The sequence below is a fragment of the Stegostoma tigrinum genome, chromosome 1 (genome assembly GCF_030684315.1).
Source record: "Stegostoma tigrinum isolate sSteTig4 chromosome 1, sSteTig4.hap1, whole genome shotgun sequence".
NCBI lineage: Eukaryota > Metazoa > Chordata > Chondrichthyes > Orectolobiformes > Stegostomatidae > Stegostoma > Stegostoma tigrinum.
The window spans coordinates 30,106,859-30,126,487 of NC_081354.1; the positions used below are offsets into that span (position 1 = coordinate 30,106,859).

Sequence of the window (19,629 nt, forward strand, 5' to 3'; positions counted from 1 at the left end):
TTGAAAACTAGTCTAATCTAAATTCTCAACCTTAAAACAAAGCATACAATTTAAACTAAACAAAGTTTAAGCCTAAAACTTCTGTAAATATCAGAAGTAGAAAGCTCTTGGTATAGTCGGACAAATCAAGCGAGGGGTAATTTGGCAAAACAGCAAGATGTACGTGCATTTCTATGAGGACATAAATAACCAAATTTGACAGACTGTTACTGGTGGCTGTCCTAATTCCACAACATCAAGTGATATCTTCTCCCGTTACACAATATTAATTAACACTTAGCAGTTGATTCTGCCCCTTTTCTGTATGGGCTATTCACATTTTACTTAATCTAAAGACTGCAGCTTTTTCTAATGTTTGCAATAAACCTTTATTTCAAATTGGAATGTTTACACAGATCCCTGTTATGTACTACACTAAAAACTATTGATAGATACTCCCTATTCACCTTAAAACAGGTAGGAACCTCTTGCACAATTCTGAAGATTTTCAAAACATGCAACTGGTAAATATCTTAAAATTATTTTTTGGTGGAGATTACTCCCAGATTGCAAATATTTGATAACTTGAAATAGTTCCTAACTGTCCAGAACAGTTTACTTAAGGTTTATATTCAGAAATTTATTCCAAAACATGTGCTCATTTTGGCAAGCCTGTTGTTATTTACCATTTATATCATTCAGATTATTCCATTTGCCCCATTACCAAGACAATTAGCATGACTGGAAATAAATATATAGTAACAATGTAAAGGATTCCCACTTCAATGGCAAATGGAGTTTAATATGGATAAACGTGAGGGGATTCCCTTTGGGAGGAATAACAGGAAGGCAGAATACTGGGTCAATGGAAAGATTCTTGGTAGTGTGGATGTGCAGAGAGATCTTGGTGTCCATTTGATAGATCCCTGAAAGTTGCCACCCAGGTGGATAGTGCGGCTTACGGTGTGTTAGGTTTTATTGGTAGAGGGATTGAGTTCCGGAGCTGTGATGTCTTGCTGCAACTGTACAAAACGCTAGTGCGGCCTCATTTGGAATATTGTGTGCAGTTCTGGTTGCCCCATTACAGGAAGGATGTGGAAAAGGTGCAGAGGAGATTTACCAGGATGTTGCCTGATCTGATGCGCAGGCCCCATGAAGAAAGTCTGAGGGACTTAGGTCTGTTCTCATTGGAGAGAAGGAGGCTATGAGGGGATTTAATATAGACATACAAGATGATCAGAGGATTAGATAGAGTGGACAGTGAGTGTCTTTTGGGGGCATAGCTACAAATTGAGGGATGATAGATTTAAGACAGATGTCAGAGGCAGGTTCTTTACTCAGAGTGGTAAGGGCGTGGAATGCCCTTCCTGCCAATGTAGTTAACTCAGCCACATTAGGGGCATTTAAACAGTCCTTAGATAAGGATATGGATGATGACGGGATAGTGTAGGGAGAGGGGCTTAGATTAGTTCACAGGTTGGCGCAACATCGAGGGCCAAAGGGCCTGTTCTGTACTGTATTGTTCTATGTTCAAAAGGCAGCTAGCGTTTAAGAGATAGAAAAAAAAGAGAGAAATCTCTTCTGAAGGGTTCAGGCTTGAAATGTCAGCTTTCCTGCTACTTGGCCTGTGTTCATCCAGCTCTACACCTTGTTAACCGGGAAATTTCCTCCCAGTTTACACTTGATCAAAATACCAGCCAAATATTTACCTGCAGTGCACAACCTCGTGCTACAGCTTCATCCGCATTAAGAGTTGTGCTCAAACCTTTGAGAAAGAAATTGGCAATTCTTTCTTTCACTGCTGGAATTCTTGTTGCCCCGCCCAAAATTTCAACAGAGTAGATGTCTTCGACCTGCAATTCTGCAATCAAAATTCACTACTTACTACTAACAAGTAGAAACTTCAAAATGCATAAATATTTCACACAGCAGGTTAGAATAGAAATATTTATTTTTTAATCACGGCGCACTGATTTGGAATTAACAATTACTTATGTTGCAAAACAGTGACTTAATTAAGCATTAACTCATTATTCTCATTACAAAAAAAAAACAGACAGCTTATATACACACACAACTGACATCCAAAAGGTTATTACAACCGCTCCACATTGAACCACTTTCAAATTGGAACCAAAGAGTGGTAAGATTTAAACTGGTATCTATACAAGCGCAAATGTATTCCTAACACAACTTTGGACTGTTTAACCAGGTGCAAGTGCTGTTGGCACTGATATTCTGTAATTTATAAACCTTTCAGAAATGCAATGCATTGAAAACTACTATGACCAAAGAATGGTTTTACATGGAATGCAATTAGTCATTTTTCAAAAGATTTGAAAATATTTATGTACATCCTCCTGTTGCTTCCCTTCCCCAAATCACATGAAATAAGTCTTACTATCCTTCATCTTAAAAGCCAGCAAAATCAAACTCATACTAGTTAGATCCTATGTCTTACTATATTAGATTGCACTAATTTCCCTGGCTCAGAAGAACGCACTCCATAAGAGTGATTTTTCAGCTTCAGCTCTTGTCCCTTGATGCTTTGTATCAATTTTAGCCATCATCTCAGTTTCTGTATAATAACAAGCCTAAACAAAATTTCAATCCATCGTTAAACCAGGGGATAACGTATCACAATAAAGATAGTCATTTGGTTCAAAATCTTTACTGAACTACATCCTGCATCATTTACTTCAGCTATATGGTGTTTTTTGAATAAGGCTAAAAATTGGTGCAACTAACTTTGTACACAATGACAGTTTATTACAACAATTGTCAATTCTGAACAATATTAGTCATATTCCCAAATGCCCCTCTATTGCACGGTTGGTGCTTCGGAAAGTAGTTCCCCTGGAAAAAAACTAAGAAAATATACAATTGATATTTCATCTTATTGAGTACAATGTTCCAGTTTTAAGCTTATAAATAGTCTTTTCTCACTATTACATGCCTTTTGGAAATCTAGGTTCACATCATAGTGCTTACAATCCCAAAATATCATCAATTCCTCTAGACATGATTAGACAACTGTTCTACAAACAGCACTCGATTTATTCTTAATAGTAGATGTCATTATTTTTCCACAGAACTGCAGACTGATAGCAATTTCATTTCACCCCTAGGGGCATCACACTGGCCTATTTCCAGTCTACTGCCATTACATCATAGCTTTCTTTCCTTTCTACATTTTTAATGTGGCAGCATTCTTTTAATGTTTCATACAGTCTTTGTGCTTCTCCCTACCCAAACCCCCATGTCTCTCAATCCCCAAATCACTATTCTAACAATTCATCCTAAAATGAAACATTTCCTGTTTTCTGCAGAGGTTATAAAGCGAATTTTCCTCTTTGCTTTGCTTAGAATAAGGTCAGACTAAATAAACATGAACCTGTGAATTAGGGTGAAGTGGGCCATTCAGCCCACAGAGTCTGCTCTGCAATTTGATACTGTTAAGCTTCATCTGATTGTGGATCTCTACTTCTGTTTAACCTAAAATCATTCAACACTCAGTCAAGAATCTAACATGACTCAAAATCTATGTATGAACTTATTAATTCTCATCTTTACTCCTTTAAATGGCTTTCTTTCAACTTCAAGAAGAAAAAAGGGGAAAATATAATAGTTTTATTGCCCTGGTTATTTGCAAATTTTAATAAATTTAACTCTGTGTACTAAATCTACTTATGGTTTTTGGCACATCTGAATCGCAGATAGGCTCAAACTGGGTGGATTGTCTTTCAAGTGTACTATAACTTCTACTGCCAGTACAATGTCAGTATCTTTAATAGGTATCAGGTAGAGACTGTAAACTAGTCTAATTTAAAATATGCTAAGACTAGTGACAAACTACTTAAAGATGTACCAACATGGAAGCAGACCCTTCAGTCCAACTTGTCCATGCTGACCAGATATGCTAAAATCGATCTAGTCCCTTTGCAAGCATTTGGCCCATATCTCTCTAAACCTTTCCTATTCGTACACCTATCCGGATGCCTTTCAAATACTGAAATTGTACCAGCCTCCAGCACTTCCTCTGATAGCTCATTACACACACACATGCACGCACGCAGAATGCTCCTGAGGTCCTTTTTAAAATCATTCCCCTTTCACCTTGAAGCCGTGCTCTCTAGTTTTGGACACCCCTCCTGTGGGGAAAAGACCTTGGCTTTTCACCTTATCCATACCCCTCATGATTTTATAAAAGCCTGTAAGGTCATCCCTCAGCCTCTAAACTTCCAGGGAAAATAGCCCTAGCCTATTCAGCCCCTCCCTGTAGCTCAAACCCTCTAGCCCTGGCAACATCCTTGTGAATCTTTTCTGCACCCTTTTAAGTTTAATAACACATTTCCTTGAGGAAGATGACCAGAAACGAACGCAGTACTCCAAAACTGGCCTAACCAATGTCCTGTACAGCTGTAGGGCAACCTCCCAAGAGAATCAGAAAAAGTTCCAGCAGGTCTGGAATGTCTATTTGTTACAGGACAGAGATAATGCAAGAGGTCAGATGATAACACAGGAAGAATGCTGTGCCTCAAAAAGACAATGGTAATTAAAAGAGGAAAGTTCAGCACATGTGCACCAATACAACTGTAGTATATCACTGTTCCTTGCGAATGTTTGACACTGGAGAACAAAATACAAGAGAGTGTGAGCTAACTTGCGTTAATCTCACCCCATCTTTACAATCCAGTGCTACATGAAACTTAAATGTGAACAACAGTAGTCCTGTTGACCACTTAAACAATTCAAATTTGTTTAGGAATAAATTTTGAAATTTAAAATATCTTTCAGATGGAGCATGACAACTGCTGAAACTGTTATTCCCAAACTGAATTTCAATGTACAGACAACTATTTATTATAGCGCAAGTCCAGTTGGGTGGTTTCAATTATAAAAATTAGAAGAGAATAAGATTCTGAAATGAGCACTGAATTACAGCTTCAAATTAGATGAAGTATTCCTAATCCACTTTTCTCACTGCACTTGAAAATTTACACTTCTTCTGGACTCTTTACATATGGAGCTGACGAATGTAGTTTTAAGGCTACAAACTTTAAGGAGATCACATACTGGCTTGTTCCATGATGCTTTTTAAAGGGGTTTCCACTCTATTTAAAAATGAGGCACAAAGTTCTTCAAACTGTGCTCTGTAAAAGAAAAGCAAAATACTAATTTAGAGTTATACAAGTAATATGGCAAAAATGTTAATTAACATGAGATGAGCAATTCCAAGAGTTCAGATTTCAACAAGTATACACATGAAAGCGTAGGACGATCCGAAAGGAAATTAAACCCAAAATACAACTAGTCAACATTACAAATAATGCTACCTTTACATAATCACTACTTACCTGGACTGGTTAATTTGGTAACAATTCGCTTTTGTTATACAATCACTACTTTTTAGTACATTAATGAAATAAGTTTCAAATCTGCATAGTAGAAACTGGTCAAGACTTCAATAAACCAATCAATTCAAATCACTTCCATCAGTGACCTTTGCAGAGACATGGTTTGATCACAGAATCCCCACAATGTGGGAACAGGCCCTTCAGCCCAATAAGCCCACACCAACCCTCAGAATTCTACCCAGAGCATCCCCCTATAAACCCACCTATTGTACACATCCCTGAACACTATGGGCAATTTAGCATGGCCAATCCACCTAGCCTGCACATCTTTGGACAATGGGAGGAAACGAGAGCACCTGGAGGAGACCCACACAGACAGTCGCCTGAGGGTGGAATCGAACCAGGATCCCTGGCGCTGTGGGGCAGCAGTGCTAACCACTGATTTGTGGGCAGCATGGTGGCTCAAACAACTCGTTAGAACACAACAATTAGAGAGGTCCCACCAAGATTCAAACTCAGATCGCTAACCATTACACCATGAGTTTGATGTTAGTTGCAAGGATGGCTGATGTTCAGACTGACCTCTGTCAGCAGATTTAATTATTTCCTAAAACCAAATTAATGCCACAAATTGCCTTCAAATAGTTTCACCCCTTCTCCTTCATTTCAACAAAACAGAATAGCAAAACTCTTATTGGGAATGAAAAAAAACAAAGTATGTTACCTGTTCATTCTACCAGAAACATCGATATCATTCATAAAGCATTCTATATTCATTGGGAGATCTGATGCATTTGCACTCATTAGCTTCTTCAATTTCTCACACTCCTGGTACAGACGGAGCAAAGCCCTACCATTAGACTTCACATTTAGTTTATATTTAGTCTTGAATTCTTCACAGAAATGATCTACCAGGACCTCGTCAAAATTCTTTCCACCCAAGGAGGGATCAAATGCAGTTCCCAGAACCTATAATGTAAATTGAGAGGGCGGGGGGGAAAAAGAAGAAGAGAGATAGGGTGGGGGGGGGGGGGGTGAGGAATATCATTAATACTTGATCTTCTCCAACAACGAACAGCTTTAACAATATTCTAAACACACATTTGAATATTAAGCTCATACACCTGAAATTATATGAAAACAGGGCACAATGCAGGTTCAACCAGAAATGATTTAACTATTTGCAGCTCAATTGTTCAAGCACTCCCAGATTCAAAATATACTGAACATATTGGGCACATAACTACAGTACTGAAATTGGACCAATTAAACTTGCTGAATTAATCAGGTCTTCTCAAAGTTTCCATGCTCAAATAGCTATCAATTTTCAAGTAAAATTAGTGATGTTTCCAAAAATTCCTACTCTGTATTACTGAGAAACTGAAAATCCTTTAGGAGCTTTATTTAAAAGTCCAAAATAAACTGTGGCCAGATAATTTCATATTTCTGTGCTACCTGGTGTGTTTTGAGCAGACTATACTGGCTTTAAACAAGTTTGGCTCAAAAATTTAAGTTATTTAGAGCCAGAGGTTCCAAAAATCTCCAAGATACTTTCCAACCAACCTGTTCAGATATATTAGAACACACCTCAGGAGCAGATGGGACTTGAACCCCATGCCTCCCTGTCTCAGATGTAGGTACCTCTAGGCCACAAAGCACCCTCTCAAAAGGATTTATACAGTGAGTAGCTAAGCCATTAAGAATGCCCAAGACTAATGTTCTACCACCCACTGCCTAAAAAAGTTAGCTGATCCTGCTCAGGCTAATAGATGCCTCAGCATCTTTAAGTAGGGTAAAAAACGTATACATGAAACATTGTCATTTCTCATGTTTACTGTATGTACCTTTTGTTATTATGGGTTGCTGAATAACAAGATCGGGCTCAAATACAATGCCATACTTCACGCTCATCGCAAAGGCAAATAACAGATTAACACTAATGTCTCATGACACGAAAAATGGTCACTTGGGCAAAATACTGAATGACAGAGTCTCAAAGCTAAATGCCAAGAGCGACAGGGTAAAGAAAAAAACTGACATTGTTCATCGTTCAAAGGGAAGTTTAATGCTTAGATTTTAAAATACATTTCAACTTGTAACAAAAATCAAATAAAAAACCTCCAAGCTAATTATACTTACAAATCTAGTTTCAGATCATCAAGTCCAACTAAATTGAATTACTGCTGAAAAACACCAGCTCTACACAGCAGCTGGTGAAATTGGAGTTCAATATTGAAAAAAAATAGAATTAGTAAATCTAGAGATGACCATGAAACCACTGTCATAAAAACCCAAGGAAGCTGATGTCCTTACCTACACGTGGCTCCACGCCCACACAATGTGGTGGACTCTTAACTGCCCTCTGAAGTGACCTACCTAATTAGTTGACTGAAATAGAGGGGAAAAGAAAACAGGAACAAAATTTCTTCCTGGAAGAAACATCATATTGGAATCCAAACAGTAACTGTTTCTCTCTCCACTGATATTGGCAGACCAATCTTTACTTCAGATTTCCATCATCTTGTAGTGTTTTGCTCTTATTACAATACCCTACCAAACTGCATAACTTAATAGGAAACACCCCACAGCATTATGTCAAACCAGAGGAGGGGACTTTCTCTAGCATCATGCCCAAATAAACACCAAAAAATTCAGGTCATCATGTTGCTGTTTGATGAATTTCCCACATTACTTTTGTAGTGCAAACACTAAAATGTAACAAAATTGGTATAGTCCTCCTGGACCCCAGGGCTGCTTGCTCATTGGAGAGGTGACTGATGAAACTATCAGTTGTAAAGCACTTTGATACATCCATCAGTTGTGAAAAGCACTATATAAATTTAAAACTTTTTCCAACATCAAAAGAAGAATTCATTCTGATGTGTATCAGGAAGGTGAAAAATAAGTTTTTTTAAAAAAATACTAACCTTGAGTTTACCTTTGTTAAATGCACAAACTGAAGTCTGATAGGCTGAATGCCCCATATCTACAAAGACCACATTCCTTGGTTTTTCTTCAGGAGCTGGCAAATCTTGTTTGTAAATACCGTATGCAAGCGCAACTAGAAAACAGAAAACAGATCATGTGGATATGTTTATACTAAATTTGACAAGACAATTGCAAAGCAGTGGCTGGAAAATCACCAGTGGCTTTGAACATTAGCTCACCAACATGCAATACTGAGGAGGAAAGTCCCTTACAAATGTTGATATGAAAAAATGTGGTCGAAGTCTCATGCTCAAATAGCAAAGAGGAAAGCAAGTGATCTCAGTTTCCTTCCATCCATCTTCAGATAGCCCCAAATTGTTTGCTTTCATTTGATTTGTCTAATTTCCCCTTAAATGTATTTATTTTAGTTGCATTAAATAGGGAGTGCCATATTTCATTCACTCTGTGTTTCATCTAATTTCCCACTGGAAATGTCAGGCACCATCTTATATTTGGTTTTGGGGGGGGGGGGCAGGGGCATACATGTGAAAGTATTGAACTCCTTCATAACTTTAAAGGCCATCAAACCAACTTCATTTTCCACTTTTCCAGAAAAGTGAGCTTTCATCAGTTTGTTGGATGCAGTCACAAACAGTATGCTACTCCAGCTTCAGTCTGCCTTTCTCACCTAAAATTTTCTACTTTCAAAAGTACCCGATTACCAAAATCTAATTTAACTGTACAATTTTTTTTTGTAGCATAAATCACACAGAAGATCAATATTCAATCCAAACCTATACTGGCTTTCTGTATAGCAATCCAGTCAGTCCCATTTCCGTTCCATCCTACATCCCTACAACTTTTCTCAGGTGGCTATCTAACTTCTTTTTGGAATCAGTGATTATCTTTGCTTTCACCACCCTGAGAGTTAGTAAGCTGCAGTTGATGGTCACTTGATGTATTCCCCACATCACATCTCCAAAAATCTCAAATCTGTCTCTCCTGGGTTTTTATGTAAAAACTAATGGAAATAGTTTTTTCCTCATTTGTGTTCAAACCAGCCCTAATCTTGCAGACATTTATGAAATCATTTATGTAAAAACTAATGGAAATAGTTTTTTCCTCATTTGTGTTCAAACCAGCCCTAATCTTGCACACATTTATGAAATCATTTATGTAAAAACTAATGGAAATAGTTTTTTCCTCATTTGTGTTCAAACCAGCCCTAATCTTGCACACATTTATGAAATCATCTCAGTCACCTTCGCTGCAAAAGGGAGCAACAGCAGGTTTTGTGATCTAACTGCTTAGTCAAAAATGCTTCATCCTTGAAACAATTCTTGCAAATCTTCTCAGCACCCTCTCAAAGACCTACTATAGGATAGTAAGAAGAACAGAATGCAACTTCACCTGTGGGCTAACTGAAGTTTTAAACATGCTCATCACAACTTCAGTGTTTTTGTCCTCAATTCATTTTATGAAGCTCAACATTCCACATGCTTTTCTAACTCTTCCCTCAATATGTCCTGCAACTTTCACAAGATCTATGCACATGACACTTCCAGGTCCTTATAAATCAGGTGCATGTGTTCAAGTTGTCACAGAACTAAACTTACTCTCCCTAGCCCAGCTGCCATTGTGCATCACCTCATGCTACAATTAAATTTTTTTTCTATTTCCAAGATTAACTGGCCATATATCTTCATCAGGTTTAAGATGAAACTGATCTGCAAAACAGATTTCTTAGTAAATGCAATTGGTTTATCAGTACAAAATTTATTCAATGAAGATGCTGTAATTGGTCAACACAGGCATGAGGATTATTTACATCCACTCATCCCTCTAAAGAGCCCCAAAACACACGTACTTCAGGAAAATAAGAAAAAGTATAGATTTGTCTGCAAAAATTGGCTCTCTGAATAAGAACACCACATTGGTCAATGTTTTTTTAAGGCAAAAGGATAAAGCATAGAATGTTCTCAAATCTATCCCTCTGATGTGCTCCATGTGTGGTCAAGTAATTTATTATGCATGGTCATCTCTGGAGTGTCTGCAGACACAGCTAGTACAATAGAGAAAATTTTTTTCAATCACACTTTCAGAGCACAGGTTTCAACCTTGAACTCAAGAGGCTTCCATCACATGAACAGGAAGGATTACCTGCACAGCCTTATCGTCCCTAACTAATTCCAGATGCCAAAGCATTTCCATCTGATCATTTTTCAAACAGCCCCAGCAAGTGCCTACAATATAGCAAGCACTTATTACCAATCAAAAAGCCAAAAGAACTGTGGACGCTGGTAATTAGAAAAACAAAATTTAAAAAATTTCTGGAAAAACTCCGGTCTGGCAATATATGTGAAGAGAGATCAGAGTTAATGTTTCAAGTCTAGTAACCGCCTTCAGACCGGATTTTATTGACTTATTGGTAATTTATTTGACTCAGTCATTTGATTTCTAGAAAAACCATGCAAGAAGATAAATCACTACATATTTCCACAAAACTTGAAAGAAATCAAACTTTTCACAATCCTTCCAAATGCAAGTCCTCCAAGAAATATTAAGTATGACATTTTTATAACAGTAGCCCCAGCACTGATCTTTGTGGAATACCACTGTCCACCATCCTCCAGTCTGAAAGCAATAATTTACCAAGACTCACTGCTTACTGTCCTCAAGGTAATACAAACCTGCCTAATCCATTACACTGAGTAACTGATGTTTAGAGACATTTTGTTAAAATGCCTTCTTAAACTGTATTAAATTGCCTTCAATAATCTTCCAATTGCAACTGCTGATTAATCAAGAACATTGTGTTTTACAAATCCAGGCCAACTCAACTAACTCAAAACTCAAGTGCCTGTTTTATTGACAGGTATATCATCCTTCTGAGTCGTAATATTTCCTCTAGTACTTCTATCCTGTTTAAAATAGAGAAAGCACAACCTCTCAGAGCATTCCAAGTTTGGTCAAACCAACATTTGAGATATTTAACATAGAACTGAAAAGCAAAGTCATCCCTACAGATATGAACTCCAACAGCTAGCTTGCTTTATATTCCAATTGCCCTTATTAAACTACATTAATACTTCTGATTTGTAGCTTTGCAACCTTGATCACTCTGCTCCTCAACTCCATATATATGCTTATTTTCCAATGAGTAATTCCTACCAAAATGCACCCTCCGACACTTATCTGTACTGAAATTAATCTGTTTTGAGGTGCAGTGTTTTAAATTGAGTTATCAATATTATTTGTAGCTCCAAATCTGGTGTTGTGCATAAATTTTGCAATTGTACTTTCAATTCAGTAATATTCTATCCACCCTCTTTTCATAAAAATAGGAAAAAAATCTTAGTTCTTGACAGCGTATTTTGTAAAAGGGTTCTGGGTATCTCCTTGTTAATTTAATTTAATAAGATGTATTTTAAGTTACATTATGCATAAGCGTGGTTCCTCTGGTGGACAATCACATCTCATCTTTAGTCAGTCATTCCATTTAGTGATGAGATTTTCTATTCTTACTTGTCCATGACTTTACATGCTCTAAACAGATCTACCATTGAAGATCTTTAAAATAAAATCAAAATATGTCAGATCTACTACATTACCCATATATACTCAGTTATTTCTTCAGGGAATAAATAAGAAAGGTCAAACATGATCTTGTTTATGGGCCATGCTATCATACTTTGCAGTACATAGTTTTTGTTTTCTTTCTATTACAAGTTCTAGTAAGAAGCCATTTATGGTTTCCATCACCAATGATAAGGTTGATCTATAATTCCTCCAAGATGCTTCTACGTGCTTTAAAATACAGGAATTAAATTTTAAAAGACCACAGAATCATTTTAAAATGCTGCTGTCATCTCTTCCCTGATTTTTAGTATTTGTCACTGCAGTTTCTGAATTAGAGATTTTCAGATGATCTAATAAACAAATCTCTACATCTGTAGTTACTGCTATACTATTTGGAAAAATCCTACCTCCTGTAAAAGCAGATAAAGCACCATCTGATTGAGAAAATAGATTATGACATAAAAACACTGCAATATATTATTAACAAAAAAAAGACAGTTGAAGAAACTGACAATTGCTTCCTCACTAGTAGTAACAATATAATGATCCTAATTTTGAATTCAGCAACACATTATAGGGAAAAAAAACTAACTAGCGTGTGTTCCCAAATTCAATCCTATTGCACATAGGCACGGTTGGCTTAGCTATAAAAGCCAGACTTGTACTACCAAAAATCCTGTCAACTTCAAACTTTACACATTAATTATGACCGAAATAAATAAAAAGCCCGTAGAATTAAGATTCTGTTACGGAATAAACATTTTTCCTAAAATCTTGACACATTATACAAGTTTCAGCAGAGCACTCCCTCAAGCTGTCACAGCAAAATACACTATTGGCCTGGCTGCAACTATATTACACATCTTGAAGTACTGTTGATACAAACTTGTTTATGACTCCCCAAAATTTTCAGTATGGCAGCCTGACTTGAATAATTCAGAGTGGGGGAAGGGGGAGGAAACGTCTCAGTATAACTAAATTTAAGGTCACATATTGCTTTTGGTACTTTATCAACATTAATTTTCATTAGTATTTTTAAGTTAATATTGTATAATCTGACAATGTACTACTTTCATTCACTGCTGCTTAAGCATTTCTCCTATTCTGTCACCTCTAATTTTTATTAGGGAAATACACATTTGCAATGTTCAGCAAAGAAATAGCTTTAAGCCCAAAAAATCCACCTCAGCAACAGGTTGAAGCTTTTTTTATATAATTACCCGCAGTGGTGTCATTCATCAATCGCAGACAATTAAGTCCTGCGATCTCAGCAGCAGCAATCACAGATCTTCTCTCTGCGTCGGTGAAAAAACTAGGGACCTGTCAACAGATGTGGAAACTTTTAGTGTTTTTTTAATTCAGATTCCAGTATTGTACCAACATGCTTCCAACTTGACGTGTCATGCTCATAGCAAACAGTGGATTATTGACTACAGGTGAAATATAATTGAAGTCAAAATTGAAATATTTAGCTTTAACAACTTCACAGCGTTTTAAAAATAAAAATACAATCAGTACTAATTCCAGGATTTTCTTATTTACTTTCAATCGGGTTCAAAACAGAAAAACCTTTATTGAATTAGACTGCAAAACAACTTTCTTAAAAAGAACATTTTAAAAAAGGGAGGAGAAAGATCAAGTCCATTCCCCAAAATTTACCAAGAACATGCTATTTAGTACATTAAAATCCAGACATTGTGTGAAGTTGGATTGTGAACTGCAAATCAAAAATGGATGAATAATTTACACCATACTGCCATTATTTCTTGCTAGTATAGAACAATAATCATCACGTTCCACAAGTGTTTGGAAACTGATAATTTTACTCATTGGACTTGCCGTTTCAGTGCAAGTACCTCATAGACAAAATGATTTCTAGTCGTAATATGCCTTTAACCTCAAGACATCTAAAAAGGGGGCATCTGAAAATGCCCAGTCTTGGTACTCAAATTATTTTGAAAAAGCCTCCTGGAAGAAACAGATCTTACTGCAACTTTATCTTTCCTTTGTCCTCTCTCCTTTTAACACATTTTTCCTACTTTTCTAAATTAAACCCCAAGTCACCTCTTTTTCTCCCCCCCTATAAATCCATTGCTCAATTTCTATCTTTGAATAAAATAACTGTACCTGAAGGCAGGCCGCAGCACCCCACCCACCCCCAAGGCCCATTATCAACTCGTACGTACACCAATAGAGCTAGTGAGTTTTGAGAAGATTTGTAGCTCAGGTTGAGGTTCTGTTGAGAGTTTGTTCGCTGAGCTGGAAGGTTAGTTTTCAGACGTTTCGTCACCATTCGAGGTAACATCATCAGTGAGTCTCTGACGAAGCGCTGGTCGGAGGCTCACTGATGATGTTACCTAGAATGGTGACGAAACGTCTGAAAACTAACCTTCCAGCTCAGCGAGCAAACTCACAGCCAGAACCAATAGAGTTAAAGAAAAAAATATAACCTGTAGAATCTGCCATAGGCTGCAGCACTCTAGCAAATTCTGGGTCATTGAAGTTTACTATTTTATGAATTTTTATGCTCAAATGAAGTGCTTCCAGTATAGACAATGCAAAATATTTCAATTTTGGAACCCAAGGATATTAAGTTTATTATTTACACACAATAGACAGAAAAATGCAATATTTAAATTAAACCACAGGATGACTCTGACTGCAGTTTGAATTATTCTATCTTCTGTACAATCCATTTCATGCCTGGAAGATCAGTCTGTACCAAACTATAATTGGGTTGAGTGTGTCAGCATTAATTCAGCATGACCGCATAAGAGTCAGGAAGACATGTTCACACTCTCTTGGACCAGTTTCCAAAACAGAATGAATTGGCAGTCAGCCACAGAACAACAAAACCTGTTCAATAAGCAATGAGAACTACTGTCAGAAAAATGAGAGACGTGGCACAGCAGCAATTTGCACAATACTGATTTGCTGAGCATGATTTGTGTCACTCACTTTCACCTCCCAACTTGTTCATTGGATGTGGGCATTGCTAGCTAAACCAGCATTTACTGCCCATCCCCAACTGCCCCAGAGGTGTTGACGTGCCCTCTTCAACTGCTGTAGTCCAATAGAAGCTACAGAAGAGCTGATTGCAAAATTGTCCAAAAAGTTGGTTTACTTTGAACAAATGGAGAGTTCTCTAATTTAGTTTTAAAGGTATGTTGCTTTGGGATGTGGCAAGGAAGAATTTATTGGCTAGCCCCATTTTCCACTTGATAGTCAGCCCTTGAAATGATTTAAACCTAGTAGCTGGTGATAACCCCAGATGTTAGAAATTCAAAGACTATGATCAATAATGAACAATGATATGCAAAGTATGTAACATGGATGAAAATAGTACCCCCACAGTGTTATTTGAAGATAAAGGGTGCAGAACTGGAAGGCTTGGTTGAAGCACGTTTTCAGAACAACTGCTGCATAACTGCTTCATAGCATATACTGCAGCTTCAGTAAGCCAAATGACAAGCATGGATATTGAACTGAGTGACAAGATGTCAATCAACTAATGTGCTTTTGACTCAATAGCAGCAGTTGAGTCTAGTGATGAATATCTAAACAATCCTGGTTTGAACGCTGGAAATCAAGAATTTTTTTGGGGAGTAGGGTCAAGCGGTGAACAACCCAGCAAAAAAATTAGTCTTTATCCTTATTTCAGAACCAGTTGGTCCACTGTGTATCTGGCTGACAGTAACTCAAAACCACAATGCTTGCTGAAGGCCAAGAGATGGCGTTAAGTCCACTGTTGGAAATTATTATTGCAGAGCACTGTATTGTGAATGTTACCTGCCTCTTTTCAGCTCAAGTATGGATGCTGGTTGTCCAAATCTTGTAGTCTGCATAGGCCACTTCATTATCAGGAGTCGTGAACAGAGCTGAACACTAGAATTATCAGCTAATTGCTCCACTCCTGACCTTATGGAAGAAAGAACATTGTTGAAGCAGCCAAGGATGCAATTCTAAGGGACTCTAGCAGTGATGCCCTGGAGCTGTGATAGCTAAGCTCTGAAGACAACCATATTCTTGTCTAGGTCAATAACCTAGCTACAGACCGTGGATTTTCTTTATTTTTTTGGCCAAATGTTTTCCTGATCTTTGGAGGAGCTACCCTCAAATTCTTCCCTGGCCAACAGCTACTGCATCCACATCCAGACGATTAGATCGGGAGCAAATATGATGCCAGCAAAACCAAGAGCAAGCATCCACTAGGTAATGGATGAGCTCGTCCTGATGACAACACGATTGGTAATTTTTCCATCATTTGTGGTGATAGAAGGCGGCCAAGAGTTCATAGTTGATGAGATCAGATTTGTAACATCTTTTGTTGATAGGTCATACCTAGGCAATTTTCTACTTTGTCAATGGATGAGCGTAGTGAATAACTTGGCCTAGGAATTGGCTATTTTTCCCTATAATTTTCTGTTTAATATCATCAGGTCAAGCAGTGGTGGAGGAGAATTATGCTTCAGAATTATCCTATCAGAACTGGTTAGTTCATATATTCAGTACAACAGCCAAATATGGCAGCAAGATTCACAGCCTGTGTCTAGTGTACATGGCAATTCCTTAATGCCATGCAGAGTGACCCAAATGTGATTGGATATTGGCATTTATAGTGGTAGAAATGTTAGGTGGTGGTAAAGGGAGATAATCACTTGGTAGTGCTGGCTAGAGAGACATGCAAACACTTGAGCCTCATCTGAGGGTGTGCTCTGGCAGCAGTTATGTAAAGATGTTCAAGGAACCCCCTCTATTTTCCTGAGTGGCATGATTATCAGATGTGATTTGGTGGAAACACCAATTACATGCAGGTAGCCTCATTAGAGAAAGTCAGTTGCTGTTCTGGCATCTTTCTGGTAAACCAGGGTCAATGCACTGGTATGATAACAAAGTATAGTATATGCGAACCATAAAGGTCAAAGTCAGGAATGGATATGATAAATTAGCATGGATTGAGAATTTGTTAGAACAGAAGACAATAGACATAAATATGATATTTTCTGGTTGGCAAGCATACTGCAAGGATCAGTGCTTGAAGCTTCACCATCTGTATCAATAACTTAGAAGAAGGTTATTTATGCAAGCTTAACAAAAATACTGAAATTAGGTTGGAAAGTAAGCTCGAAGATGATGCAAAGGGGATTATAAAATAATTTACAGATTAAGCATGTGAGCAAGATGATGGTAGATGAATACAAGGAGAATTGCAAGTGAGACACTTGGGTAAGAAAAAAAATAAACAAACATTCTGATGAGAAAGGGAACTGTTGGCATTGGGAGAAATTTGGACACCTTTGTACAGGAACCAGACTATCATCATGCAGGTATTACAAGCAGTTTGAAATGCAAATAGGACACACATTTTTATTACAAGAGATTTGGAGTACAGGAGTAAAGAAGTCTTACTACGTTATGTTTAATTTTGATCTCTTTGAAGTGAACCCAAGTTCTTGAAAGGCCTGGACAAGTTAGGTGCTGGCAGGATGCTGTCTCAACTGTGTAAAGTTGAATGTAGGGTCACTGTCTGAACAAAGAGTTGGCCTTGTATGCTGAAACAAGGAGAATTTTTTTCTGCCCCCCCCCCCCCCCCCCCAACAGGGTTGTGGACATTTGGAATTCTTTACCACAGAAATGTGGCTGCTCAGTAAAGTATATTAAAGCACAATTTTCAAATATTAAGGAAATCAAGGGTTCTGGGGACAGTAAGGGAAAGAAAGAGAAAGGATATTTGAAACGGACTGTCCATAATCATTTAGAATTATGGAACTGGTGAGAGAGAGGGCCAAATGACTTATGCTGCTCTTACTCCATTCATTCTCATCCAAAGGTAGACAATTCTGACAGTCATTGGAGCTTTATGCATAAACTTGACATTTGAATCGTTAAGAACAGCCTTTTATTTGCCCTAAATGTATGAAGGTCACTAGAAGTTTCACCATTATGCTGATTCAGGAGCAGCAAGATCCCATAACATTCTATGATCCAGCACCCCATTAGGGGTGAACACGTTGAGCAATTTTAAAAGGAAAGCTTCTTATGCTAGTACACAAATTTTCAAATCAGCCATGATAAGATTAAACTCAACTTCAGATTGCTATTCAAATACTATATATGCGTGCTAATATACTTTTAAAAAGCAGAATCAATTTTGTACTCAGTACATTCTTGTAGTTACAAATTTACTAATTCTTGAGCATACAACTGGCCCATTTACAGAATAAAATGCAATTTAGACCGTAACATCTTTGGAATAGCAATGATTAATTTGACCTGTTAACCCATTTTATATTCAATAAATTGGTCTGGGATTGCACTTCAAAACTTTGACAGGAAATACGAAAAGCTTGTTAATCAACATACCTTCAAAAGAATGAAGACAATACTTGAGAGGTACCCAACATTTTTCCTTAACTATGTACAGTGCACAACAGCAAAGTACAGAATTTCTTGAATTTCATCTTGGAATAAAGTCAAAATGCTCATCATCACAAGTAGTTAGATTAAGGCAACAGTTCTTTACAAAAAGATGTCCCCGAGGAAGCTACTTCTGAAGAAGAATTATTCACTACCATCCAGCGGGCAAATAATTTCCTGGCAGTTGACTGCTGGTACAATCTTTATAAACTAAATCTAGGATAGTTTTGAGATTTTGCTGGCTTCAATCCAACCTACCGAAATTACACAGTCTGTCACTGGCTTCTTCAGAGCATTTTCTGAAGTCTCTTTGAGTTTAGTCAGTAACATCCCTGTAATTTGTTCAATTGCAAAAGTTCTTTCTTCATTCATGTAATGCACCTGTAAGAAAATGAAGTTGCATCACTTAGCTTTTCAAATAACTGCGGAGAGCAGAACTATTTTATTAGATTACTTTTTAATTACTACATTTTAGACAGGAAGATAGTCAATATTTTGTTTGGCTGTTGAGTTAGCTACAGTATGAATTTACAAAGTTTAGTTAAATTGAACATTCAGTGCAGATTTTAAAGTCACTATCTCCACGTGTTCTAAACAAGATTATAACATTCACTAAAGACCAGATAAACAAGTGAGTAAACATCCTTAGCTTTGAGAATTTGTTACAATAAGGGCAGGAAAAAAATTCCAACCAACAAATATCTACACCTCAAAAGTTAACTATTTGGAAAGCCCTTGGGACATTCACTAAATATCAACAACATTTTAATACAGAATTCCTTCATTCACAAATGACAAATTGGCGGGGGGCGGGGGGGGGGTGCATCATCCCTTGCTATTGGATTTGAAAATCAACTAACACCAGCAATACACTTCAGAAATCCTTATAATCAAAGTCGTGGATTTCCACTAAAAATACAACTTACTTTGATTCCAACGCTATCACTGGGCATCTTTTGAAGCTCATACAAAAGTTTGCTTTTTTCTGCTTGCACAAATGGATCATCAAAAAGCCTTCCATGCATTCGTTTAAAGCCTTGTATGGTATTCTTTGCATTGGTCACAATCTGAGTGAAAAAACATTACAATTATTGTCAAACAATGTACTATATAAAACATTTCTGGTTACAGGTTTGCAGAAAAGTATTAAAAAGGATCAGTCACAATACAGCTTAAAGAGATAATCATCAGCACAAGAAGAGTAATACATTCTATAGTGGACAGGTGGTTCAGTAGGGGAGCACTTTGTTATTATAATTCTATTAGGTTCATCACAGGCATAGATTAAAAAATGAAAATGGATCAGGAGTATAGATTCAAAGAGATGCGATTTATTCAAATTGAGACATCTACTTGAAAGTAAATCAGT

At 37.3% G+C, this 19,629-nt stretch overlaps 1 protein-coding gene across 1 annotated transcript in view; it reads right to left on the reverse strand.

Moving 5' to 3' along the window:
• LOC125450718 (heat shock 70 kDa protein 4L-like) overlaps positions 1-19,629 on the reverse strand; it is a 53,991-nt gene that overhangs the window by 26,654 nt on the left and 7,708 nt on the right. The window contains exons 3-9 of the mRNA XM_048526791.2: positions 19,187-19,327; positions 18,519-18,641; positions 13,064-13,163; positions 8,264-8,397; positions 6,061-6,305; positions 5,056-5,132; positions 1,689-1,840 (exon numbers count right to left, since the gene is read on the reverse strand). Of these exons, the coding sequence (XP_048382748.2) occupies positions 1,689-1,840; positions 5,056-5,132; positions 6,061-6,305; positions 8,264-8,397; positions 13,064-13,163; positions 18,519-18,641; positions 19,187-19,327 (972 nt within the window). The remainder of the gene's footprint in view (positions 1-1,688; positions 1,841-5,055; positions 5,133-6,060; positions 6,306-8,263; positions 8,398-13,063; positions 13,164-18,518; positions 18,642-19,186; positions 19,328-19,629) is intronic.